The following is a 26,346-nucleotide window of genomic DNA, read 5'->3' as shown; positions in this document are numbered from 1 at the left end:
ACTCGCCCCACACCCAGCGCCTCCCGCCCGCCGGCAGACTCCGCGGATCAGCGCCTTCCCCCTGCTCTCCCTGCTTCCTGCCCGCGGCAATCAGCCGTGTCCTCACTCCCCCCCCAGTCTCTTGAACGCCGCAAACTGCAGGAGGCCGAGGGCTAAGAGCCTCCTCCATGAGGAGCTGCTTTAAATGAAAGTCTCACTCCTTTTAGTCCGAGGATGAAACCCTCTACAGATCCTGCACTTCTCAGCTTGATGAGCCTCCCCCAGACACTTCAGGCAGGGGTCATGGGGGTCGCCCGTTGGCATGGGCTTAGAGCAGGAACTGCAGGGCTTGAATTCCGGAGCTTTGGGCATAAGCCTGAGAAAAAGAATCGGGGAGGAGGGAAAAGCCCCCGAACCCAACTAACACGAAGTAAAAACCAAACTATAACTAACAACTATTAACTATTACGCTAGGGAGAGTGGAGAGTAAGCGAAGCAAGAATCCACAGTTCCAACGACCATCATGGGCGGTAAGAAGGAACTGAGAGGCGCCAGGTCAGCTGGGGTATATACTGAGCGCCATGAAGGCGCCGCTCCAGAGGGCTCCACAGCCAACCCACCGGGTCTTGCTAGGGTAAAACTTTCTGACGGCCGTGCACGCGGCACATGCACACCTAATTGGAATCGATATGAGCAAGCACTCGAAGAACTGCACCTCTCTGAGCCTTTAGCACACCTGTCTCTCGCCATGGGCCCCCTCAGGAAGTCTACTCACTCTGGACCCCCAGAGCCTCCACACCCAGAGGGAATAATGCAACCCTGATCTCTAGACCAGAACGACTCTCAGTCTGCGTAAAACAGGAGGGTTTATTGAGCATCTGAACACAGCATAGGAAACTCTCTGGGCCCTCAAGCCTGGCTGCCCTCAGCACAGTACATCTGAGTCTCCCCTGCATCCAGGTGGGCTCTGCCTGCTCTCTCTCTCCAGTCCAGAGACCGCGGCATCTGATATCACCTGCCCCCAAGCCCCACCTCTGTCCTTTGTCTTCTATCCAGGTAAACAGGGTCACCTGGGACTCCTCTCAGCCGTCCTTTGTTCCCCACTGGCTGGAACCAGCTGATCAGGTCACCAGGGTCTACTCTTTCTACAGCCCATTCCTCCCACTGGCCAGAACTGGCTGTGACTCCTGAACTGGGCCTCCCGGTCACCAGTCGCTGGGGTATCCATTCTCTCGGGCTTTGGCCAGGGTGCCAAGTTGTTGCTGGTCCTCTAACAACAAATTCCCTCTCCCATCACCTTGTTAAACCAGTAACACCCAGGGAAACTGAGTTCCACCCCCTTTGAAACCATTGAAAAAAAAAATAAAGAAAATCCCCCACTTTGTTACACCTAACCCACAGGATTTCCTGTTATTCCAACCTGAACCCCCACCTCTCATAGCACCATCATATGGTGCTCCCCCATCACTCTAACCCTGGGGCTCTCAGAGACTGAAAACCACCATGTGACTAAATGGGGGACTAAGATGAGACCCACTGAATTAGTTTCTCAAGGGCCTGAGTGAGGATCTAAGCATGGCTTGCTAGAGATGAGCACCCAGCCCCCAAATTCCTCTGCTACCAATGCCAACCAAACCCCAGGAGCCCTCGCCCCCAGCTCTCGTCTTGGCAGAGCCAGCCTCTTGTCCCGTGCTCTAGCAGACATCTAGACTAAAGAGGCAGCCAAACTTAAACAGAAGGCTCATCAGTGGCTCAGAGAAACACACAGCTTGAAAACTTCTGCCACACATTAGGATGGGACTTGGACTTACTGGTGATGTAGGGATCAGAGCAGATAAGTGAAACAAAATGAAATGGAAGGGTGACCCTCCACATGAGACCTGGGCTTTGGGTGATCTACAAACTAAAGTGAGAGGCACTCTTTGAAATAATTGTTTATTGATACTGAAATTCCCGTATGTTTATTTCTCAGTTGACAAAACCTTCTTGTGTGGCTCTTTAAAAAAAGTCATCACATATGCACACTCCTCAATTTGGTAGCTGCCTCCCAGGGAAGTATACAAGCTGGAGTGGCATGGTCTTGTGGGGCTGGTTCTCAAGGAAAGCTTTTCCAGATTAAGTGCTCCCCACCCCTACCCTCCAAAAAAGCCCATCAGCACAGAGGAGGGGAAAAGGAGAGGGGAAACCAACATTTTAATCAAAGGGAGGGGAAAAAACAGAAGGAAGAATTGTCAAGAGCCCCACCATAAAACAGATTTGCAATCTGACAAAGAATCAATGCACAGATGATTCATCCAAGCAGCAGTGAACGCACAGGTCCCACCCAGTTCAGAGGCTGCGTTACAATTTAAATCACTGCAAAAGAAATTGGAGAAAAAACAAAGTAGCAATAACACAAATGAAATTAAACCCCTCTAGGACTCCCACAGAAAGACTAGGGTTGATGTATGTCCATGGACTAGTCTCAAAGCTCTGTGGCCCCAGGCTTTTCAGTCAATAATTCATGGTAGGCAACTGCAGCAAGAGAGTGGTATTAAGCACTTACTTTGTAGCTAAACAGACTTATCTAATGATCATAGCAAATTCCCAACTCAGGAATTCATCTTAGTCAGTTCTTGCCAGATAATCGGGGCCAGAGGGGAAAGGGTTAATATAGCAAAGGGATTAAGAAAAATTTCCTGCTCCTCAGAGCAGTAAGAAAACTAACTTTGAAAGGGAAAAAGGAAGTTGCAGGGTACTTTTAACAACCACCACCACAAAAGTAAAAGAGAGAAAGTACTGTATCACTTGCTGAGTTTGCTCTCTGGGATGCTGTGAGGGTCATCTAGTGGTCTAGCACACAGGCTTCAAAATCGGGACCTGACCAACCATGTACATGGCAAATCCTGAGGCCGGATGACACCAATGCCTCTGCCCAGACAGTGCCACAGCCACTACTGAGGCGTACACAGTCAGCTAGCTCCAGTGGTGGCTACTGGCAGAGGCGGCCAGCGTAAGGCCTCTCTGGACAGAACAGTCCACGTTCTGTGCTGAAGAGACATGTGAGTCCACCCCCCTCGGTGGTTGATGCCCAGCCCTGATTAGTGTCTTTGAGGAACCTCACATCACCATAGAAAAAAGCGAATGAGAACCAGAGCCCCAGCTAGGAGAGAGAGCCCTTCCAAGGAGCCAGCATTGGCTAACAGTTACCACCCAGAGACAGTCTAGAGACACGGCATCAGCCAACTGTGGCTATTAAATGCTGGAATGAGGTAGCCCTCTCCCCTCGAGGTTGCTGGAGGGGTCCCCCTGCTCCCTGCAGACAGCATCACTGGGGAGCAGAGAGGAGTGAGAGAAGATATGAGGGATCACTCTGACACACAGAGATGGGGAAGGGGAGGTGGTGTGTTCACAGGTCACAGCTGAGGGGAGGCGTCCTCAAAGGTGATGAGACTGGACTCCTGGCTGGCTCCTTTCCCTGCAGCACTGGCATCCCAGCTACTTTGGCTCTTCTCAGGGAGCAGCGGGCTGTCCGCCTTGGCACTTCCCTCATCCTCATTGTCCTCCATGCTGGGCCACGCTGACTGGTCCTCCACGCGTTTCAACCGCTCATTCAGTGCCTTCAGGGCGAGTTGTCTGCAGGACAAGGATGGACAGGGTTAGTGCAGGATCAGCTTCAGACACTCCCAGGGAGACAGGACAAAGTACGTGTTACAGCATGCTGGGCACTTCATGGGTATTTGGGGGGTGGGGGGAGATCTCCCAATGCTTCTATTGACCATCTGTCCAGCCCAAATCACCACTAGGGCGGGAGCAAAAGAACTCCAATACAATAGCCCTGCTCAGATTCCCCCCCCCCCACTCTCCTTTCTGCATTTCTGCCCCACTTCCTCTGGTTCAGTCTCTGAGTGGCTACTGTTCCCCACACACCTCCTGCTGGCTCATAACTCTCTCCACCAAACCTGCATGCAAGCTCTCCATCCCTCTCGCTTCAGGTGTATCTCCCGTTTATTCTGGCTGCTACTTCTCCCAGTCTGTGACGGGTTTACGGTTTAGTCCAGCCCCATCTGCTCATCACCCCATGGCAGAGCACCCTCAGCAGCAGCAAAGAGTTAAGGATGTGTCTCTGCACCTCCTCCACACGAGGCAGTAGGGTTTTTGTGTCAGTTTCACTTGGCTGCTCTTGCGTGGGAGATGCTATGGGCAGTAGTGAATGCACCAACACAGTCCTCCTTAGTGGGTATGCCTTGCAGGGGAATTTCACAGTGCAGAGGCCTACGTGCCAGGGAAATGCAGAGCTCCTGCAGTTACTCCCCAGATCTAGCCACCAATAAGCACAGACCCTCCTGTGGCTATGTCTTGGATAGCCTTGCTAAGATCTGAACAGATCAGGATCTCCTGAAAGGTAGCAACCCACCAGGTTAGGCCATCAACACGAAGAACCACATTTGGTAAAAACACCGCTGAATGGGATTTGGGAGGTTCTCCCAAGGAAGAGAATCTTTCAGGATCTTGGCTTCAGTCAGGACAGCATCTGAACCAAGACCCTCTTCCTGCTGCCCTCCCCAAGTATGGTCAGTTGCACTTATGGGTATATCCCTTGCGAATGCAGCATTGATATGAGACCCATGAGATTGGCAGAGACCACCTTTTACTATATGTCTGAATGCTCCTACAGGGCCCTGATCCTAACTGAGACTTGTAGGCACTATTGATTAGTAATAAATACTAATAGGGACTGGGCAGCGATTCTGTGATCCAGTTTAGGCAATAGAAGGATTTCAGCCAGTCTGAACACAGAAGAGAGAACATTCTCCTCCCACACACTACACTGAAATCTTCAGAGACAAAGGACAAAGATTTCAAACACTGGCCTCTGAATTAGGGCCCCTAGGTCCTCACTGGGAGCTCACAGTGGCTCCTAAGATGTGTATTTGGACAATCTGACTGGTTGGAGAGTCAACCCCTTCCTCCCTGGTCCTTCCACCTAACTCCTGCCCCCAAACGGACACTGCTGGAGTCCTAGAAGGCAGCACGACCAAACTGCAGCTTCCCTTCATTATTAGTATGATGTCATTTGAAATATGGTGCTGGCAGAGAAGCAGACAAGGTAAGAGAAGCAGCTTATCGAATGCCTCAGCTTATCGAATGTAGCGTTAGATCACTCAGGAGCACTGTTCAGTGCCACCGTTACTCTTCTGCTGATAACATTATCCCTCCCTCCCCTGGGATTAATGTCAGCTCATCAGCTGAGGTCAAGCCCCCACCCTTCTGAAGGGAAATTCTGAAGAGCGTGGGAGTGTGTGTAGAATATATGCATGCCAGGAGATTACATTTGGTGCAGGCCCGGGGGCATCCTGTGCCCCCATCTGCCCTGTGTTAACCAATGTTCACCCCCTCCTGGGAGAATCTTCCCTAGGCTGCTCCTACACAAACTGCTTCCCCCAAGCATGCTGGCAGGAAATGCAACTGTCATTATGCAAGTATGCATCCGATGAAGTGAGCTGTAGCTCACGAAAGCTTATGCTCAAATAAATTGGTTAGTCTCTAAGGTGCCACAAGTATTCCTTTTCTTTTTGTGGAGTGAAACTGGCATCATCCTTATCAGTTTTACTCCTGCTGCCACTGGGGTAGGAGGGACACAGGCTTCATCCTGAGGCATAGGGAGGTAAGAGACTGAAGAGGAAGAGAGAAAGAAAGGAGGTGGAGGAGACTGACAGGTCAGAGGGTGCAGCACACATTGGCCAGTGGTTTCTTGTTCTTTGGGCCAGAAGAGGCTGGGAGAGCTCTTGACACAGTGCAATCATTGCCTAGGGGTGGGAAGTGCCATTTCAGGCAACGCTCTCCCATCTAGCTGCCCCCAGCTGGGAGAAAGGGTCTTTGAAGGGGAAGGAGTAAAGGTAGCCTAGGAGATACCACTGCTGGATAAATATAAAATTACAGATTAGAGATAGTTTAAATCTGATTAATGAAATATATCCATGTTGTAAAGAGACCCTGACTAGCAAGTAGAAGGAATACCTTGAAACAATGAGTCATAAGGCCAGAGGGAATGAAGTGTGGAAGACGTCTGGTTCAAAGACTAACTGATGAGATAAGGGGACGTTTCTAAAAAGGCGGCCTCTGACCCATACAGGTCATAACGGATGATTTTAAATAAAATGAACAGAATTGGTCTTAAAATGAGCCAACATGGCCCTTCCCACTCCCCACACCAGTGTGAAAGCTTATGTGAGCCCCGGTGCATTGAAAAACTGTTAGTCCGCAAGAAGGAGGGGAGGCAAAGCCTTGAGGATTGTAAATATTATCTGGATTAAGATTGGAAATAAGGATGAAGTATCTCCAACTGGTTTTTAGCTAAGGTCAGTAACTGGCAATGACATCACTTGTTTGTTGAAGGGCAGCAAAAGTAAACTCTTAAAAGGTTCATTGCTAGCATCTGCCTGACTATGTTGGAGCAGACCAATATGGGTCTAAGCACTCTTGGGTTTAGCCCATTGAGTGTAAATATCTTGATCAAATGCTTATGTGTTGTTACTGTATTGGGTGTAGTAAATTGCTTATTATTTAGGCTTGTTAGGCATGTTCAAAGCAATTGTATAAACACCATTTGGCCTTTGGATTTAATAAAGGAATTTATGGTCTAACTAGCATTGTAATAATACCTTGCGCAAAAATTAATAATTCCAACACCACCCACAAAAACAAGAAGGGAGTGGTGAGACAGTAGCAGAGAAGCAAGAAGAGAGGGAAAGGCAGAAACAAGGACCCAAGACAAAGGCCTGTTAAACAGAGAAACCCATCTCTAGAGGTTTCAGAGGAACAGCCGTGTTAGTCTGTATTCGCAAAAAGAAAAGGAGTACTTGTGGCACCTTAGAGACTAACCAATTTATTTGAGCATGAGCTTTCGTGAGCTACAGCTAGAGCTGTCTTTTCCCACCCCATGTATCCAAGGTAATTTAACCCTCATTGCAGCAGGAAGCCAGACCAGAGAAGTTAAGATATATGAAGCCAAACGGGTGCTTTATCTATTCTACATTAAAACAAGGACATTTGTTTTCCAAGTCAGTAATGGATTACAATGCAACCCTCACTGCAAGCCCCTTGCAGAGAGTCTGCTCTGAATCTGCACTGGCCATTGACTCACACTTGCTGTGCCACATTATCTAGGAGCGCTCACTGTCTACTGGGAAATTATGCTGCATGGTGCAAGATGCAGCACGAGACACATTCCAGCTCTGAGTCATTTCTGTTCACTGCCCAGCCACAGTCCAAGAGCCTGACAAATTTACTTATTGGCTAGAAGGAGGGGAGGAAACAATTGTCTCATCCCTAGAGGCAAGTTCCCTCCAGGACATGGCTGAGGTATACTGACAAGGTAACTGGGGCTGGGGAGTTTGCACTGCTGCTGCTCATCAGATCCCCATTTCTGTGGGTCGAGTCTCCTGGGCTCTCAAGTTGGCTGCTTTCTCCAGTGCTAAAGTTGCTTTAAAACGTAACCTGGTGTATGTATCCAAAGGGAACAACTCCACATGAGTGCCTGGGACAAGGACGGACTAGATCAGGGATTGGCAAACTTTTTGGCCCAAGGGCCACATCTGGGTATGGAAATTGTATGGCGGGCCATGAATGCTCTTGAAATTGGGGGTTGGGAGGGGGTGAGATCTCTGGCTGGGGTGCAGGCTCTGGAGTGGGGCCAGAAATGAGTTCAGGGTGCGGGAGAGGGCTCTGAGCTGGTGCAGAGGGTTGGGGTGTGGGGGGAGAGGGATCTGGCTGCAGGTGCAGGCTATGGAGTGGGGCTGGGGATGAGGGGTTGGGGGTGCAGGAGGTTGTTCCAGGCTGGGATGGAGCGGTTTGGAGGGAGGGAGAGGGATCAGGGGTGGGGAAGGGGGTTGGGGCGCAGGAGGGGGATCGGGGTGTAGGCTCTGGGTGGCGCTTACCTCAAGCAGCTCCCAGAAGCAGCGGCATGTCCCCTCTGCAGCTCCTACATGGAGGTGCAGCCAGGCAACTCTGCACGCTGCCCTGTCCCCAGGCGCCATCCCTGCAGCTCCCAATTGGCCACAGTTCCCGGCCAATGGGAGCTATGGGGGCAGCGCTTGGGGTGGGGGCAGCGTGCGGAGCCCCCTGGCTACTCCTACGTGTAGGAGCCGGAAGGAGGACATGCCGCTGCTTCTGGGAGCTGCGCGGAGTGGCGCAAGCCCCCGACCCCACTCCCCAGCTGGAGTGCTGGGGGGGGGGGGCAAGCCCCAGGCCCTGCTGCCCAGCAGGAGCTCGAGGGCCGGATTAAAATGTCTGAGGGCTGGATGTGGCCCCCGGGCCATAGTTTGCCCATCCCTGGACTGGACAGAATTTAGCAGGTCTGCGGTAACTGCATGAGACTCAGTGCAACACCAACATGAGCCACAGGCCTAAGCCTGTTCCAGATCCCACCGTACCTCACCATCTTAATAGGACCCACCTGAGATTTCCTCCTCAGCTCATACGCAAAGACGCCACCGAATGAGAGAGAGTACTTGGAACCTGGGTTGGCTGGAGGAAGAGGAAGCACTTGAACCAGCAACATGCGCCATTGTTATTGCTCTCCCAGAGCTGGTTTAGTGGAAAGCAAACTGTCCCACCTTCTCTGAGGCAGGGCAGGGGCCAGGCAGGTCTAGACCCACCCATAGCTAAAGGCCTGTCCCCTCAATTACAGGAGAGGAAGCACTAGATCCAGGCTACATTTAATTGCTGGGGACAACCAAAGAGAAAACAGGAATGGGCTTGAGATTAAAGGCTGGAAATCAAGGAACCAGAAGGGGACGCAGAGCAGAGCACCCCAGACAGCACCACCACTCCTCAAAGGCATCCCAGGAATCAGTAGACACTGCCCAGAGATATAAGCGGACAAGAAATAGGCCCCACAGGCACAGAGCACCCTTCCTCTCCCCCACTTCCAGCCCCCCCGCCCACAGCCAGCTTTCTTCTCCTGGTACGATGGATGGTCATCTTGGCTAGCACCAAGAGGAAGCTGACAAGCAGGTCCCGTGACATCGTGGGGCCGTGGATGGGTTGTGCAAGAATCAGATTCAGGGAAAAGTGCAACCAGAACCTCAGTAAGAGGTTTTGGAGGAGCCAGAAGAGGGGCTGCAACCTGACACATTCTGTATACACGTGCGCCAGGGTCTCCCTCTCCTCACAAAAGGAACAGGTATAGGGGGAAGTTTGTGAATCATGCCAGGTACACAACAGTGCTCACGACACTGTGGAGGAGTCACATCCCCAGTGGGCTGTGAGATCAAAGTGGAGCACAGACTGGTTCTTCATCCTCCGCAGGTGGCAGCAGGCCCTGCCACTTGGTGTCAGAGTGGAACCAAAGGGTGAATAAGTGGATAGTATGAAGCATGAGCATGTACAGATGTTTCCTGGTCCTGGTTCAGAGGTGGACCGACTGGCTGGATGTCGTTCAGCCAACTTAGATAGCATGTCGGGGGCAGCTGAGGAGGCTCATGGGGCAGGGGCCTGATGAGGAGTTCTGGAGGGCTCGGGTGAGTGGAGAGCACTCATCCACAGGACCCACTCGAAGAAAGTAAGAGAAGCAGGAGGCTAGGCTGCCCTCACTTCATGGCAGGCAGGGCAGAAAAGGTGGGGGAGTTGCATTGTACATAAGAGAGCAGTATGGCTGCTCAGAGCTCCGGTATGAAACTGCAGAAAAACCTGAGAGTCTCTGGATTAAGTTTAGAAGTGTGAGCAACAAGGGTGATGTCATGGTGGGAGTCTGCAATAGACCACCAGACCAGGGGGATGAGGTGGACGAGGCTTTCTTCTGGCAACTCATAGAAATTACTAGATCGCAGGCCCTGGTTCTCATGGGAGACTTCAATCACCCTGATATCTGCTGGGAAAGCAATACAGCGGTGCACAGACAATCCAAGAAGTTTTTGGAAAGTGTAGGGGACAATTTCCTGGTGCAAGTGCTGGAGGAACCAACTAGGGGCAGAGCTCTTCTTGACTTGCTGCTCACAAACCGGGAAGAATTAGTAGGGGAAGCAAAAGTGGATGGAAACCTGGGAGGCAGTGACCATGAGGTGGTTGAGTTCAGGATCCTGACACAAGGAAGAAAGGAGAGCAGCAGAATATAGACCCTGGACTTCAGAAAAGCAGACTTTGACTCCCTTAGGGAACTGAGGGGCAGGATCCCCTGGCAGAATAACATGAGGGGGAAAGGAGTCCAGGAGAGCTGGTTGTATTTTAAAGAATCCTTATTGAGGTTACAGGAACAAGCCATCCTGACGTGTAGAAAGAATAGTAAATATGGAAGGCGACCAGCTTGGCTTAACAGTGAAATCCTTGCTGATCTTAAACACAAAAAAGAATCTTACAGGAAGTGGAAGATTGGACAAATGACCAGGTAGGAGTATAAAAATATTGCTCAGGCATGCAGGAGGGAAATCAGGAAGGCCAAATCACACCTGAAGTTGTAGCTAGCAAGAGATGTTAAGAGTAACAAGCAGGGTTTCTTCAGGTATGTTAGCAACAAGAAGAAAGTCAAGGAAAGTGTGGGCCCCTTACTGAATGAGGGAGGCAACCTAGTGACAGAAGATGTGGAAAAAGCTAATGTACTCAATGCTTTTATTGCCTCTGTCTTCACGAACAAGGTCAGCTCCCAGACTACTGCACTGGGCAGCACAGCAAGGGGAAGAGGTGACCATCCCTCTGTGAAGAAAGAAGTGGTTCGGAACTATTTAGAAAAGCTGGATGGGCACAAGTCCATGGGGCTGGATGCTCTGCATCCAAGAGTGCTAAAGGAGTTGGTGGATGTGATTCCAGGGCCATTGGCCATTATCTTTGAAAATTCATGGTGATTGGGGGAGGTCCCGGACGACTGGAAAAGGCTAATGTAGTGCCCATCTTTAAAAAAGGGAAGGAGGAGGATCCGGGGAACTACAGGCCAGTCAGCCTCACCTCAGTCCCTGGAAAAATCATGGAGTAAGTTCTCAAGGAATCAATTCTGAAGCACTTAGAGGAGAGGAAAGTGATCAGGAACAGACAGCATGGATTCACCAAGGGCAAGTCATGCCTGACTAATCTAATTGCCTTCTGTGACGAGATAACTGGCTCTGTGGATGATGGGAAAGCAGTGGACATGTTATTCCTTGACTTTAGCAAAGCTTTTGATATGGTCTCTCGGGGTATTCTTGCCAGCAAGTTAAAGTAGTATGGGCTGGATGAATGGACTATAAGGTGGATAGAAAGCTGGCTAGATCGTCAGGCTCAACGGATAGTGATCAATGGCTCCATGTCTAGTTGGCAGCCGGTATCAAGCAGAGTGCCCCAAGGGTTGGTCCTGGGGCTGGTTTTGTTCAGTATCTTCATTAATGATCTGGAGGATAGCGTGGACTGCACCCTCAGCAAGTTTGCAGATGACACTAAACTGGGAGGAGTGGTAGATACGCTGGAGGGTAGGGGAAGGATACAGAGGGACCTAGACAAATTAGAGGATCGGGCCAAAAGAAATCTGATGAGGTTCAACAAGGACAAGTGCAGAGTCCTGCACTTAGGATGGAAGAATCCCATGCACCGCTACAGACTAGGGACCAAATGGCTAGGCAGCAGTTCTGCAGAAAAGGACCTAGGGGTTACAGTGGACGAGAAGCTGGATATGAGTCAACAGTGTGCCCTTTCTGCCAAGAAAGCTAATGGCATTTTGGGCTGTATAAGTAGGGGCACTGCCAGCAGATTGAGGGACGTGATCATTCCCCTCTATTCGACATTGGTGAGGCCTCATCTGGAGTACTGTGTCCAGTTTTGGGCCCCACACTACAAGAAGGACGTGGAAAAATGGGAAAGCGTCCAGCGGAGGGCAACAAAAATGATTAGGGGACTGGAACACATGACTGATGAGGAGAGGCTGAGGGAACTGGGATTCTTTAGTCTGCAAAAGAGAAGAATGAGGAGGGATTTGATAGCTGCTTTCAACTACCTGAAAGGGGGTTCCAAAGAGGATGGATCTAGACTGTTCTCAGTGGTAGCAGTTGATAGAACAAGGAGTAGTGGTCTCAAGTTGCAGTGCGGGAGGCTTAGGTTGGATATTAGGAAAAACTTTTTCATTAGGAGGCTGGTGAAACACTGGAATGCGTTACCTAGGGAGGTGGTGGAATCTCCTTCCTTAGAGGTTTTTAAGGTCAGGCTTGACAAAGCCCTGGCTGGGATGATTCAGTTGGGGATTGGTCCTGCTTTGAGCAGGGGGTTGGACTAGATGACCTCCTGAGGTCCCTTCCAACCCTGATATTCTATGATTCTATGATTCATGGAGCATGACACAGGACATGCAGGGTTGGCAGCCCCATGCGCCGGCCAAGGGGTCCACCCAGTCCCTCTGATCGTAATCCAGGAGGTCTCTGATTCTGGTGGTGCCAGCCAGGACCATCCTCTGGCATACCAGAGAGGACTCCACCACCTGCACACAGATATGGCGGGTTGCTTAGCAGCGGTTCTGTGAGGAGGTCCTCCCCCTCAGTGGCAGCTACAGACCTGGTCCCCAAGACTGACTTGCAGGTCCTGAGGAGGTCCTGGGAAAAGACTGGCAGCTCAGAGAAGCCTCAGGGGAGACCTCTTGAGTGGAGGCAGAGCACAGGGGCTGCAGCTAGCACCTCTCTGAACAAATCAATTCACCCTAGGAAGCTTTAGGGAATCATGCTGAGACCCAGATGCTCTCTGATGTGACTAGAATATTGGTGTCAAGACATCAGCAGGGCAGGAATACCTATTTCCACCCTCACTGCAGGCACTCAGCTTCCACTGATGTCAACGGCAGCTTTGTACGTGGCACAGCTGCAAATCTGTGGCCTACCCTGGAAGAGAATTCTGCCTAGTTTTTAAAACCACTCCCCATGCCCTTTTCTCCTGTCTGCTTAAACCCATCACAGACTTAGGACAGAGAGCTGCTTCTGCAGAGGGACTGTTCACATCAGCCTCTTCACTGCTTTGCCTAGTGCCCATGTCCACAGCAATCTGCAGTCCTCATTGCCATTGTCTATACACCCCACGTTAGTCAGAAAGGCCAAAGCAACTGGGCTCTGTGGGAGTCAAGCTGCGTGGGTCCAGGAAGGGACTGAAGGATTTCAGATACAATTACTGCGCAGGCACTTAGGGCTCCCAGTGGCTCACCCTAACAGAAGGGCTGGCCCTTTCCGCTCCCACAAGGCATATGCACCTCTGCCTGTTTAAGCAAATGATGTGTCACCAGGGAGGGAGACTCCAGAGAAAAAACACCCACATCAAGGAAACTGACTCTCTGGGTAAAACACTCAGTGTGGAGCTCAGAACAAGCCACAGGGGCAAGGGGCTGCAGTGCCCACATGGTCTGCACCTGCTCCAGAGTTAGCCATTCTAAAAGGCCAGGGAGCAGGTGTACTCTTATCTGTACCCCATCACATGAGCAGGATCAACCCTCTATCCTGAAACGCGAAGCTTTCATTTAAAATTCAGCCAGCAGTCATTGTGAGGCAATAGCGTCAGCACTTCTGGATGAGCTACGAGAAGCCAGCTTGACAGCCAGCTCTGAGGAGGAGGAAAAGAAGATCTGGCTAGCAGGACATTTCAGAAGCCCAATCCAGCCCAACATTGCAGGCAGCTAGGAAGGTAATATGAAGCTGAGAAGAGCTTTCCTCCACACAGAAGGGCTGGATTTCCAACCCTGAAGAAAGCTCAGATCTAGGGCATCAGCAAATATGTACAGATGGTTTTTATTATAAGTTCTGCAACTGCACTGGAGCCAAACCCTCCCTTTCCCCTCCAGGCTTCCTCCCTCAGTTCTCCAAACCTAAGCAAAACAAAGCATCAGCCTACCCCAAGAATACACCTTGACTATAGTGCATCCTATAATGCTCTGGATACCTGGCATTGGCAGCTGTTGCGGAAATGGGGAGTGCAATGGGGCAGAGGGCACATAGCAGAGGGCACATAGCAACGAGCTGAACTGTCAGTGCATGTTGTATTCTAGTTATTTGTTTTCCCGCACTAAAAATGTTCTCCACCCGGACATGCAATCTCATTTCAGCTCCTTCCCTCCCCTCTAGCAGGATCCTCCACATCTCCAGTACTCCTAGCAGGACTCCTCCACTTTAATCCCTCCTGGCCGGTGATGCCACCTTCTGACAGCGGCTACCTATGAACATTCCTACTTAACCTGCCAGTGGAGGGACAGAGGGGTCCTCTCTCCACTGCACTTTTATCCTCAATCCCAACAGACCATCTGCAACCAAGAAACCATACAGTTGGGTGGGGATTTAACCCTTCGCCAACTCTCTTTTATCCTCAACTGATATAACAAAAGTCTGTTCCACAGCACAAAGCAATACATTATGACTTCTGCTTTAGGGAATGGCCACACAGTTGAATGCCAGGTGGAAAGCACCTGAGGCTGGGCAGCTACCTAGAAGGCCCAGAAAAGGCTTGAATAGAGACTGGGAGTGGATGTGTCATTACACAAAGTAAAACTATTTCCCCATGTTTATTTCCTGCCCCCACTGCTCCTCGGACATTCCTGTTAACTACAGGAAATGGCCCACCTTGATTATCACTACAAAAGGTTTTCTCTCCCCCCACCCCCGCTGGTAATAGCTCATCTTAAGTGATCACTCTCCTTATAGTGTGTATGATAACACCCATTTTTTCATGTTCTGTGTGTATATAAATCTCTTCACTGTATTTTCCACTGAATGTACCCGATGAAGTGAGCTGTAACTCACGAAAGCTTATGCTCAAATAAATTGGTTAGTCTCTAAGGTGCCACTAGTACCCCTTTTAGAGTTACCTCGTCCATTACATTGAGCCTTCATTAACAAGAACATGATTAGTTGGCAGCTCTTTTCAGCAGGTTCTTAGCTCCATTTCACATTGTATGCTCCAAGCTGGGGTTGAGACTTATTTAAGCAAATCTTCCCTGAACAGCCTGTGGGAAATTACCAACTGAGCAGCCGTGGAGATGTGGCAGCTGCTCAGGTTACTGCCACCTCTCTAGCTCTAGCAGAAGCTTGAATCAGTTACCATTATTCGAAGCCCTATCTCCCCCAAACTGGACTAACCTGAATACAGGGAAATGTTTACACTGAAGACAATAAAATGTGAAGGTTTCTTGCCTCACTCGCTTTCGAAACTCATGAAACACACAATCAGATTGCACAGGAGGTACAGTCAACTGAGAAGTTAAAGGGAATGTGTGCAAAATCTGACCATGAATAAAACAGTTCATGAAAACAAATTTACAATAGTGTTTGCAATTTTTCTTTTTAAATAGTTTGCCATTGAGTTCAAACCCAACCAGCTGCCTGGGTTCAACAGATCCAGGAAATGAAAGCCACTAGAAATGGTGAAACTGACTCAGCTCATTCTCTTCCCCATTTGGGAAAAGGGAGAAAGAGTAAACTAGCATGACTGGCAAAGAGCAAAATAAGGCCCCAGTCATGTGGAGACTCATGAACCTTCAGCCCACTGATTTCAACAGGAATATTCTTGCACTTAAAGTTAAGCATGTGCACAAGGACTACATTATTAAAATGGCAAGGATCTAAGCCATGTATTAGGAACAAAGTTAATATTTTTTAAAAAGGAAGGTTCAACAGCTTCCCTTGAATTCTTAAATGGGAATGATGAGAAGGCTCCCACTTCTGAAGTGAGCTCCAGTGCTGATGGAATGTTCTGGTTCGATACTCAGAAGGTCCCTTTCCTTGGGTGGTTGTATTTTTCTTTTTTTCTTTTTTTTTTTTTTTGCAGGTGGTGGGGAGAGAAGAATAGTAAGAGGTGAACTAAAAGGATTGCCACCTGCTGACCTCAGGATTTCATTCCCCCTAAGAGACCTTGTCTGTAGAAGGATCCCCCTCAGAACTTCTTGTGGTTACCATCGCTGAAGTTTCACTAGCAATAGCAATGGTTGGAGTGCTACTGTGCACAAGGCATGAGTGTTTTTAACAGTGTGTGAGTAGATCTGCTCTCAGTAGAACCAGATGACATTAGGCCCTAAAATGCAGCTGTCCCTCACCAGGGCCTCCATTGCTGCTGTCACTAGTAGGGCTGCAACAGGGAAAAAATCCTAGCGCAGACAATAGTTGATGGCTCCCCAATGTCAGATTCAGGGGGTAAACACAGAGCCCTGAATTCAGATTGAGAAAGTCAAGTAAAGGAGGGGCAGATTTTCAAACATTCCCTTTTTAAAAAATAGTCCTTGTGATAGTGGTCCCCAACTTTTCTGTGGGAATAGCACATTCCTATTCCCAGAAGACTGTGGCGGGCACCAGACACCCCGTCGCTGAAATGCTGCCGAGAAACAGCAACGCTTCTTGGCGGCATTTCAGCAGGCGGTTCTCCGGTGGCGGCGTGGTGTCTTGTGGGCGCACACAACTGCCCCGGCGGGCGCCATTGCTCCCGCGGACACCGCGTTGGGGACCCCTGCCTTATAACATTTAAACCTAGACATAGTCATTTGAAACCAAGCAGTTTTGTTGTCTTATTAAAACTCATCTTAGTTCTCCTTTAGTAGGTATCGAGCACTGGGTATGCTACATGAACTCATGATCTCTAACCACACAATATATTTCAAGGGAACATACAATACCTTCTCCTCTCAGCATCCTGCGGGTCTGTTCCAGGCAGGCTGATAGTGATGGATGAAGGAGCACCCACATCATAACGCTTCACTGTTTTCCGACAAACTTTTACCTTCACCAAGATGCCATGCACCAAGTTGGCCACCAAACCAATCACGGGCTGCAGGATCTCGGGGAAGAACGTGGCAAAGGCAAAGTGGTCCGACATGTCTCCACGTCCCCTACTGTGCCGCTGGTAGAAACGAAGATAGATCCAGCTGGAGAGGACCCCAAAGCCATAAGAAGCCAACAGGTTGCTTTCAATTAGGGTGGTCAGCCTCAGAACAGCCAGGATAAGGAGTAAGAGCATAGGGACCACTTTCATCCGCACCTGGGGCACCTTCAGGACAGTGCTGTCGCCCATGGTCTGCTTGAGGGCCACTAAGACTCCACCAAGGAAGCCCAGCATGCCGTGGATGCGAACAGTAAACAGGTACAAGAGATTGAAGGAACCCACGTAGGTGAGAAAGTAGGCAAAGGCTCCCAGAAGCCCCACTGAGATATTCACAACTGCAAAGAAGATCAGGAGCTCCAGTGCTCCCCACAGGGGCTCCAGCAGCCTACCAGCCAGCACTACTGTGGCCAGGCTCACACCAACATCCCAGACATGCTTCTCCACCACACTGTGTGTGGCCAACGTCCAGATCCAAAAGTTGGGTGGAAAGAGGTAACCAGGAGTCACGCCGAGCCCGAACACAGTGTCCACAGCAAAGGATAGAAGGTAGAGCAGGATGACAGTGGCACAGATGGACTTCACTACCACACTGGTGCTGGCCAGCACAGCTAGAAAATGCTGCCGGGCTACTGGGAGGTACCGGTTCATGTTGAATCTCTTCCCACACACACCTTCGCTGAACCAGTCAGGGGCCTTGATCTGATACTTTTTGGGGAGTCATGCATCCAGAAGCTCCCTCTCCAACTCTTCCTCAATATGGATAGAGTGGACCTCAGTCCTGACACTGGCCACCACAGGCCCCGGGAGAGGGGGGACGACAGAGCCTCTCCGCCCTGCTGATCAGCCTCCCCGGAATGGCACAGCAGGGGACCGTTACCCTGCCTACCAGAGAAGCCAAGAGGGACGAGCCCAGATTCTCTTGGCCCTGCCACCCAAAATGCTCAGATACCCCAGAGCCCACTGGAGTCCCTCCACCCCACCCCCCTGCACGCCGTTACCCCACCGCCGCTCGTCCGCCCCACCCCGTGCCCCCTGCCCGTCCTGCCCCGCTCGTCCGTGCCCCTTGCCCCCCGTTACACCACCCCCCGCTCGTCCGCCCCACCCTGTGCCCCCTGCCCCCGGTTACGCCACCCCCTGCTCGTCCGCCCCACCCCGTGCCCCCTGCCCCCGGTTACACCACCCCCCGCTCGTCCCTTACGCCAGCGGGCGGGGCAGAGCCCGGCTCCCCTTGGCCGTGTGCGCACGGGCGGGGGTGGCCAGGTCCCGAACCTAAGGCCGGGTCCCTGGGCCTGCCCCTCACGCCCCCCTTCACCTCAGGGGGCTGGCCGGCCTGCCCCGGGCCCGACCCCGCAGGCCTCACTCAGCCTCGCCGCCCCCCGACCCCGCCTCCCGCCCGGCTGCGGCCCCGCTCGACACCCCACGCCGCTGAGCGCTCCCCCGGGCCAGGCCGCGGCCGCTCGGCGCCTCAGTCACTCACTCCCCCGCCGAGAGGCGACACGGACAAACACGGCACTGCGCCTGCACGCCGCCCTCGGGGCCCGCCCGGTGCACGCCGGGAATTCGAGTCTCGAGGCTGGGCACTGCCACGGGACGCAAGGGGGAGAAGAACGACACGTCCCAGCATGCACCGGGCTGGCCGGAACCAGGGGCGCCGTTGGCGAAAAGGGTGCTGGGGGGTGTAGTTTTGGGTGGAGGTGGAGTTCTCCAGGGCAGGGGGAAGCTGGCCCGTGCGCTCGCTCGGAGCGTGTCTCCACGAGCAGCCCGCAGGGGCTTGCGGGGGGAGCACAGCGCGGGATGTGGCTGCCCCAGGGCAGCACGAGCCACCCCGGCCAGCGGCTCCCTGTGCGCCCAGGCTCGGGACAGGGACTCAAAGCAGAATCCCAGCCCTGACCTAGGGAGCTGGGGGCCGGTAGGGGCCCAGGGGTGGGGAAATGGGACCTGCCTCGCCCCCTCCTGCAGCCGCACCGCTGGGCAGCCTCTGCAGCAGGGAACGGGTCTAGTGATGTAGGTAAACTAGGGACACCAGATAGCAAGTGTGAAAAATCAGGACACCTTTTCGGGGATGGGGAGTAGTAGTTGCGTATATAAAAGAAAGCCCCAAATATCGGGTTGTCTGGTCACCCTAAGGTAAACCCAGGCAGTGAGGTGTGATGGAACTGCAAACCTGGGCACCCCATGCTCCCCGGGCAGCGGGACACCCGCCTCCTGGGAGAGGGGACAGACTGGGAACAGGGGGAAGGCCATGCTGGGGGTTCATCATGACAGGTCCTGATCCTCAGCTTGTCCATCCTCCCTTTGCCGGGGGTTCCTTCACGCAGCTAGGCTGCAGGGGTTACACAATCCAGGGCTAAACCCTGATGTTTTTTGTAAGAGCAACAGAGGACACAAGGGAGAATTCCCAGCTTTCCAGGGGTGGGAGCAACCACTTGCTGGTCAGCGTACACCAGGCTCTGAGGATCTCAGCAAGAAAGTCTCCTAGGAACCCCTCATGGCAGGGTGACCCAGTGGGTGCCCTGTATTCGTTTATGGACAGGGCCCTCTCAGCATGGGAGCAATGTAACTGAGGCTCTCAGGCTTGTTATAAAGCATTTGGAGTCCATCTCGACACCACCCATAACAAAGGGCACCCCAGCATTTCACCAAGCACAATAAAGGGGTCCCAAACTTCTCACCGGTCACAGCCGAGGTCACCCTAGTGTCCCACCAATCACAGCATAGGGTACCCAAACATCCTACCAATTACAGTCAAGGACAGCTCAATGCTCTAAGCTCTTCCTCCACCTTGAGACTGTGGTTTCCTCAGATGCACGTGATTTTCTCCTGTATGCATGTTCTCAAGCACTTCGAACGAAGACACCAACATTTCCCAGCATTGATACTGTTCTTATGCTTTATTTCCATAGCACCATGGGCTGCATGACCCCATATAGCTAAGTACAAAAGGTCCCTGCCTCTGTGGGCTTACAGTCTGAATTAGACACCACAGTGCAAACAAAGGTTTCAGAGTAGCAGCCGTGTTAGTCTGTATTCACAAAAAGAAAAGGAGTACTTGTGGCACCTTAGAGACTAACCAATTTATTTGAGCATAAGCTTTCGTGAGCTACAGCATGCATCCGATGAAGTGAGCTGTAGCTCACGAAAGCTTATGCTTAAATAAATTGGTTAGTCTCTAAGGTGCCACAAGTACTCCTTTTCTTAGTGCAAACAAAGATAGGTTAAGGGATATGTGATGGAGAAGACAGGGGCTAGGACAGTAACTAGACTGACACAGCCTCTGACTCCTTTGCTATCCCCGCTGTTTAAATGTGAGAGGCAGAAATGTCTGTCAAACCAACACAAACAAGTCTGCAGTATTGTCAGCCCCAAACATTCCAAAACCATGAGTCAGGCCCCCCAAAGTCATGAAATTGGCTCAGCAGTCATGAGATTTTCACACTAATCAGTGCTGGGTTCTTTTTATTTGCCTCCTGGATTTTGGGGCTTTTATGTGCCATATTTTCCAGCTTTTCTCTGCCATCACAAGGGCTAGCAATTTACTATTTTTTAAAATGAAAGCTGAGAGTCTCAAGTAACCACTTGACTCCTGGCACTGGTGCTAAAAGAAAAAAAAAACCCCCGCTAGTGGGAGACCCATGTCAAATCACAAGAGCTGGCAACAGCAAGTCAGCAAGGACAGGGAGGAGTGAGAGCACACTAGAAAATGATGGTGTTGGAATCAAGGATTAGAAAACATGCCTTCTCGTGATAGATTCAAGGAGCTCAATCTACTTGGCTTAACAAAGAAAAGGTTAAGGGGTGACTTGATCACAGTCGAAATGCCGATATGGGGAACAGATATTTAATAATGGGCTCTTCCATCTAGCAGAGAAAGGTCTAACACAATCCAATGGTGGGAAGTTGCAGGTAGATATATTCAGACTGCAAATAAGGCGTAATTTTAAAATTAACCATCAGAACAACTTGCCAAGGGTTGGGGTGGATTTTCTGTCACTCACACTTTTTATATCAATATTGGAGGTTCCTGTAAGAATTATTATGGGGCAGTTCTCTGGCCTGTGTTACACAGGAGATCAGACTAAATGATCACAATGATCCCTGGTGGTCTAGGATTCTAGGACTCAAAGGGTTACAACCAATGCACCAAAGCAAAGGGAATACAGAAGCAATTTCCCGACAGCCTCACGGGCATTTTACTTCCAAGGGCTGTTGCTCACCCAGTGTCTCATTCATCAGGACATCATGATGACTGTCCTTTATGGGCTTCTAATGGGTTTCCATGCTGGGGTGCCCTTGGAAATGTTGGGTAGGAAAGCGATTGAGCTGCGTGTGAAGCCTCCAATGCGCCCACAGCTCCAAGAGAAATGCTCTCGCTTTGCTCATGTGCCCTTAGCTTGATTTCCTGTTCCAGACATTAAGGAGAAGACTGCGCTCATCCAGCTGAGTCATTCTACCAGCTGACATCACGGGGTCACAGCGAGAAATGGGGCTGTTAAAATGGCCCCTTCCTTACTGCCCAGACCTGCTCCAATAAAATCCTCACATCCCACAAACCGTTACCGCTGCTGGATGTGCCCCAGATTTTACAAATGTTTTCAACTTTTCAATGGGACCATTTTTTGTAGCCCTCTGCCTGTGACAACCTCTTCCTTGGTTGCCATTGGCCCAATTCTCTTCTCTCAGCACATCGCTCAGGACTAACTCCAATGGAGCTACACTGGCATAAAACCCAGGTGAGAAGAGAATCCAGCCTCAGGCATCCCACTGTAAATGGCTTACGTGTGCCAAAACTGGGGAAAAAGGTGTTAGCGAACACATGATAAAATCCTAGATACCATTAAAGGGAGCCTCAGGCTGCTAACTCAGGGGAAAGCAACAAATCGCCTTGTCTTTCAGGATTTTACCTGGTGGGAAGAACACACGTTTCTTCCTAGTGAAGACAAGGCCCTAAGAGGGGAGAGAAACTGTAACAGCTACATCTCACACCCCTCTAGAAAGGCTTTTAAATAGCTCATCACTGGATCATCATCATCAAGCTGAAAGCACAGCTGCTCCTACTAGTCTATTTCAGGATTGCCTAGAAGCCCTGGTTGAGATCAGGATGCCAGGGTGCTAGGTGCTGTACATACACACAGCAACAGGTGGTCTTGACTAGGAAGAGTTTACAGACAAGACATTAATAGATGGGGAAACAGAAGAAGTGAGAAGACAAATCAGTTGTCCAAAGTGGCAGTGGCAGACCCAGAAAGAGAATTGAGATCTCCTGAGTAAGCCCAACTTTCCCTTCTTCCTTTTCTAGCTGCTCTGTAGGTGCTCTGCTCCCCACAGCTGCAGGGGACATGAATAGTCAGCGCGTAAAGGTTAACGTATTGGAGGAACAGCTGCATCTTCTACCCTGAGCAGTAATAGCTCCCCATCTGTGACTCTGTCAAGCCACAGGGTAAATCTGGACTTCCGCCTGCGGGAAAGTCAGCCAGGGAGAACATGGAGGCTTTGTGAGCCCTCCATGCTGCCAGTGCCAACGTGGAGGAGATTCCTGGAAGTCTCATGAGTGCATTTCAGGGGGTTGTGGGACAGCATACCTCACACTCACCTTGCTGCTCAGAGCAGCAGTACTGCCGGACCCTGGCAGCTTTCCCCTCAGCTATAGGATGGGCAGAAATGGGCCCTTGTCTTTTGTTCATGGGACTGTGAGCATGGTAATTTTTAATTGCAAAACAGATACACAGCTTGGAAAGGTCCAGGTGCTGGAAAGGTGCATGTTGGGCCGCCAGAAGATTCTGCAGGAGATGAGAATTTTAAAAGCACAGTATCAACAAGAGAGGACAATATGTTTCCGTAGAGGACCCCCAGCACAAAGCACACAGGATCCTAGGGCAAGGTTGCACCAGTAAGTGCCCTATTGTTGACTGTCCAGAGTCCACAGCTACAGCTCTACATTTCAAAGCCAACAGGCTGAAGCGTCCCTAAAGGAATGCCAAGTTCTCAAGGGCCCAGCATCATTCCCCATGCCTGATCTCTCTGGGGGCAAGATTGCACCAAAACTAGTTATACAGGTAGTATGATGAGTGGAACTGAAGAGAGAGACTGAGGTTTCAGGCAGGACTCGGATTGGTGAAGGACCTGAGGTACAGCTATAAAAGCCAAGTACCTGGCTGCTCCTAGCATTAATAGCAGAACCTCAGCGGATACTGCTGGCCTCAGAGTATATTAAACACTACGACTGCCTGCTTAATGCATCACTTATTGCTAGTGAAACCAGACAGCCAATTGGATTAGATTTTTATCCATAAAGACTGATAAACATTGTTTTCACCAGACACACACAAAATGACGAAAAGATATTTTCACTTATTATAATTGAAATGTACAGAGCAGCAAAGTTAGAAAAATGCTGCTTGAGAACTGATTAATATAGAGTTTAAGATTTACGTTGTATATTTTGACAGGTGATGTTGACAATTTGTGATTTAATAGTTATAAAGCTTTAACTTTTTGAATCTCAGCATCTATTGTTAGTAATTATTGCCTGACACCCCCCTGATAATTTCTCACAACTGTGAAAGTTGAAATAGCTGACAAAAAATTAAAAATGCTTAAAATCCATAAGCTTGCACAGCTGTGAAAAATTAAATTGATAAAAATGGAAAAAAATTTTAAAAATAAACTGATGTTATCCACTGAAATGATAAAAAATAAAAATCTAATTCTGCCAAGCCTTCTTACATGCTCAAGGACAAAGAAGCCGTTTATGTCCATATTTGAGAGGCTCTTCCTGTCAAATTTCAGTAACTGTGGGACTTTTCCTAGCTTCAGGAAGACTCCTTGCCATAAGACACTCCCTCCCACAATACACAGTAGTACCATTCAATTCACTCACCTCTCCCTCTGCATGTTGGCCAGCATGGAAGGACTGATAGTTACGGCTGCTGGTGTCTCAGCCAGGCTGTCTGGATATTAATGCTTGATTGTTTTCCCTTTTCTGTTCTCTGTGGAGGCTGCTTCCCAACAGGTCCCATGCACGTCGAAAGGAAAGCACAGCCCTTTTTCTAACAGCAGGTGACACAAACATGGATGGGTGTGTGCGTGTGTATGTATGTGCATGCTTGGTATGGACACATGTGGGCATGCATATGTTCGTGCATGCGCAGGGTTTTCTGTTGTTCTTAAGCTCTCTGCTGGCATAGCCATTCCGAACCAAGCACCTTATCTTCTGGTGCTTTCCCTGGTGGCTTGCTCTTTCTCCCTTTTTGAGGAGAGTGGCCCTGCACACAAGAATCTTGGTGGCTGGGGTGCTACAATGGCCTCCATTTCGTATGGTGGCAAGACCCAGTGTTGCAGCACTCTGCCTCAGTTTCCCCCTCCTCAGGAGCTTGATGACCAGGGATTTCACAAACTTATTTCAATCATGCCCTTGTTCAGCCTCAGTTGTTAAGACAAACAGCAGCTGTTCAAGGCCAAAGATAAAGTCCTCAGGGTCCAAACTTGAAAAGAGACTAGAAATCATAAACAGAGGTCCCTCTTCCCTGCTGATCTTCAACCATGGTCCCACCAAGGCCTTACTAAACATAAGGAGATGTAAATCTGGCCCATCCCTTGAGCTCTTCTTCTGCAAACTCTCACCCCCTCCACTTGGGCTCTGCAGGAGCCTCCCCGCTCTTTGGCTGAGTGCAACCAGCCAGGGTTTTCTTGCCTGAGGCCCCTTTTCCTTCAGCAGGTTCTCACTTCTTCCTCTCCCAAGGGGATCCCTGCTGCTCCTGCTTCTCCTTGTTAATGATAGCCCTGCTTTTTACTGGAAATCCCCATCCCCTCCTCAGCTGCAGTCCCCAACCCTCCTACAGGCCCAAGTACCATTCTGGGCGGGCGCTATGAAAGGTGTCCTCATTGCCCAGCTAGAACGGTGGGGTAAGCAAGCGGCTTAGCAGAGCCCTGAGCTGATGAGATTTCCTTTCCTGTTGGGGTTTCAGGCCCTGAGCAGAAGATGAAAGCACTTAGTGACTCGAGCGTTGTATCTGCTGGGCACTGGAAGGAAGGGAGAGCCTGATGCCTTACACAAATTTTGACAGATTCTTGTACATTTCCCTGACACCTTTTACAGGTCACAGCAGAAACCGTAGGGGCTTGATTTGCTTCTCATTTAGGGCCCAATACTCCTGCTATAAAGCAGTGATACACAAACCTCCGTGGTTCAGGAGCCAAATTAGCACTCAGCATTACCCAAAAGATCTTCATTGTTTCCTTTACTATAGTACTACATAGTCTTATTTAAATAGTATGACAGTGGAATGATAGGTCCATCAATGGCCATGAGCCAGGATGGGCAGGGACGGTGTCCCTAGCCGCGGTTTGCCAGAGGCTGGGAATGAGAGAGGAGGTGGATCACTTGGTGATTACCTGTTCTGTTCGTTCCCTCTGGGGCACCTGGCATTGGCCGCTGCCGGAAGACAGGATATTGGGCTGGATGGACCTCTGGTCTGACCCGGTATGGCCGTTCTTATATTCACTGACCAAGTATTATCATTATCAATTACAATTGGTTAATAATACGATGAAAGCATCCTGATTGGTTAATAACTTATATTGGTTAATAATGAAGTAACACAGTGTTTTAACAAAAACAATAAGGAGTCCGGTGGCACCTTAAAGACTAACAGATATATTTGAGCATAAGATTTTGTGGGTAAAAACCTCACTTCTTCAGAGGCACGTGTTCATGTCATGTGCCGCAACAGTCACATTGTGGCGCGCGACCCACAGTCTGAGTATCACTGCTATAAAGGACCCTACCGTTGAGTTTTGTGGCCTTAAGTTGGCACCTTACCCGGGTGTAGATCAGTGTCTGTGGCATTACGGCTGAGGTTTCATTGCCAGCGCCATCTCTTTGCTAGTTGCAGCCAGAGAAGTGTTACTTGGCTGGTCAGCTCTTTGGGGCAGGGATACGTGGTTTTGGTTTGTGTTTGTACAGTGCCTAGCGCAATGCAAGGCTTCCAGGCACAATCACAATGCACATACCTAACAAATAACAATGAGAGGGAGGGCAGAGAATGCAGCATAGTTTCCTCTAAAGACATTATAATTGTCAACAAACCCTAATTGCTAGCAACTCAGGCAAGTCAATGGTCCAACAGCAACCTTAACTCTGCCCACCTGTGTCCTCTGCTCACCTTCTCCCTAGTCTCATAGGTAACTTGCCCATGTGGGGTTATGAAGCGCGGTAATGCGGCCAGTAGTTGTTGGCTGATCTACGCCACACTCCCCATTCCGGCCTCTGTCAGGTGGTGGCAGGGTAGATGTTTGAGGCCCAGTCTGGTCCTGGAAGGGCCCCAATTTGGTCAGTGTCTAGCTGACATTTACTGAACTCATCTTCCTGTAACCCCTGAGGGGTAACGCAGGGCGGCCCCATTGTCCAGCTGGGGAAACTCATACACACATAGAGGGGAGATGACTTTACAACATGGCCAGGATTAGAACTCATGCCCTTACCAGCCTGATGTTGACCTGTTCCGTCCCCCCATCCCCACCGCTCGGTGCAGCTGTCCACCAGCCTGTCTTCCACCATTGCCAACGGGCCAGCCAGCAGGCAGCTAGCAATTG

General features: G+C 50.3%; 1 protein-coding gene across 1 annotated transcript; it reads right to left on the bottom strand.

The window, feature by feature from the left end:
- Positions 1 to 1,900: 1,900 nt before the first annotated feature.
- TMEM115 (transmembrane protein 115) lies at positions 1,901 to 17,737 on the bottom strand. Its single transcript, XM_048856877.2, has 2 exons — positions 16,550 to 17,737; positions 1,901 to 3,594 (listed from the first exon to the last, which is right to left on the bottom strand). The coding sequence occupies exons 1-2, from the start codon at positions 17,401 to 17,403 to the stop codon at positions 3,375 to 3,377; spliced, it is 1,074 nt and encodes a 357-aa protein (XP_048712834.1). The 5' UTR covers positions 17,404 to 17,737; the 3' UTR covers positions 1,901 to 3,374.
- Between the last annotated feature and the right edge of the window lie 8,609 nt (positions 17,738 to 26,346).

Source organism: Caretta caretta, chromosome 7, assembly GCF_965140235.1.
Source record: "Caretta caretta isolate rCarCar2 chromosome 7, rCarCar1.hap1, whole genome shotgun sequence".
Taxonomy (NCBI): Eukaryota; Metazoa; Chordata; order Testudines; family Cheloniidae; genus Caretta; species Caretta caretta.
Note: the sequence above shows the minus strand (reverse complement) of the source record. Positions and strands in the feature narration are given on the sequence as shown.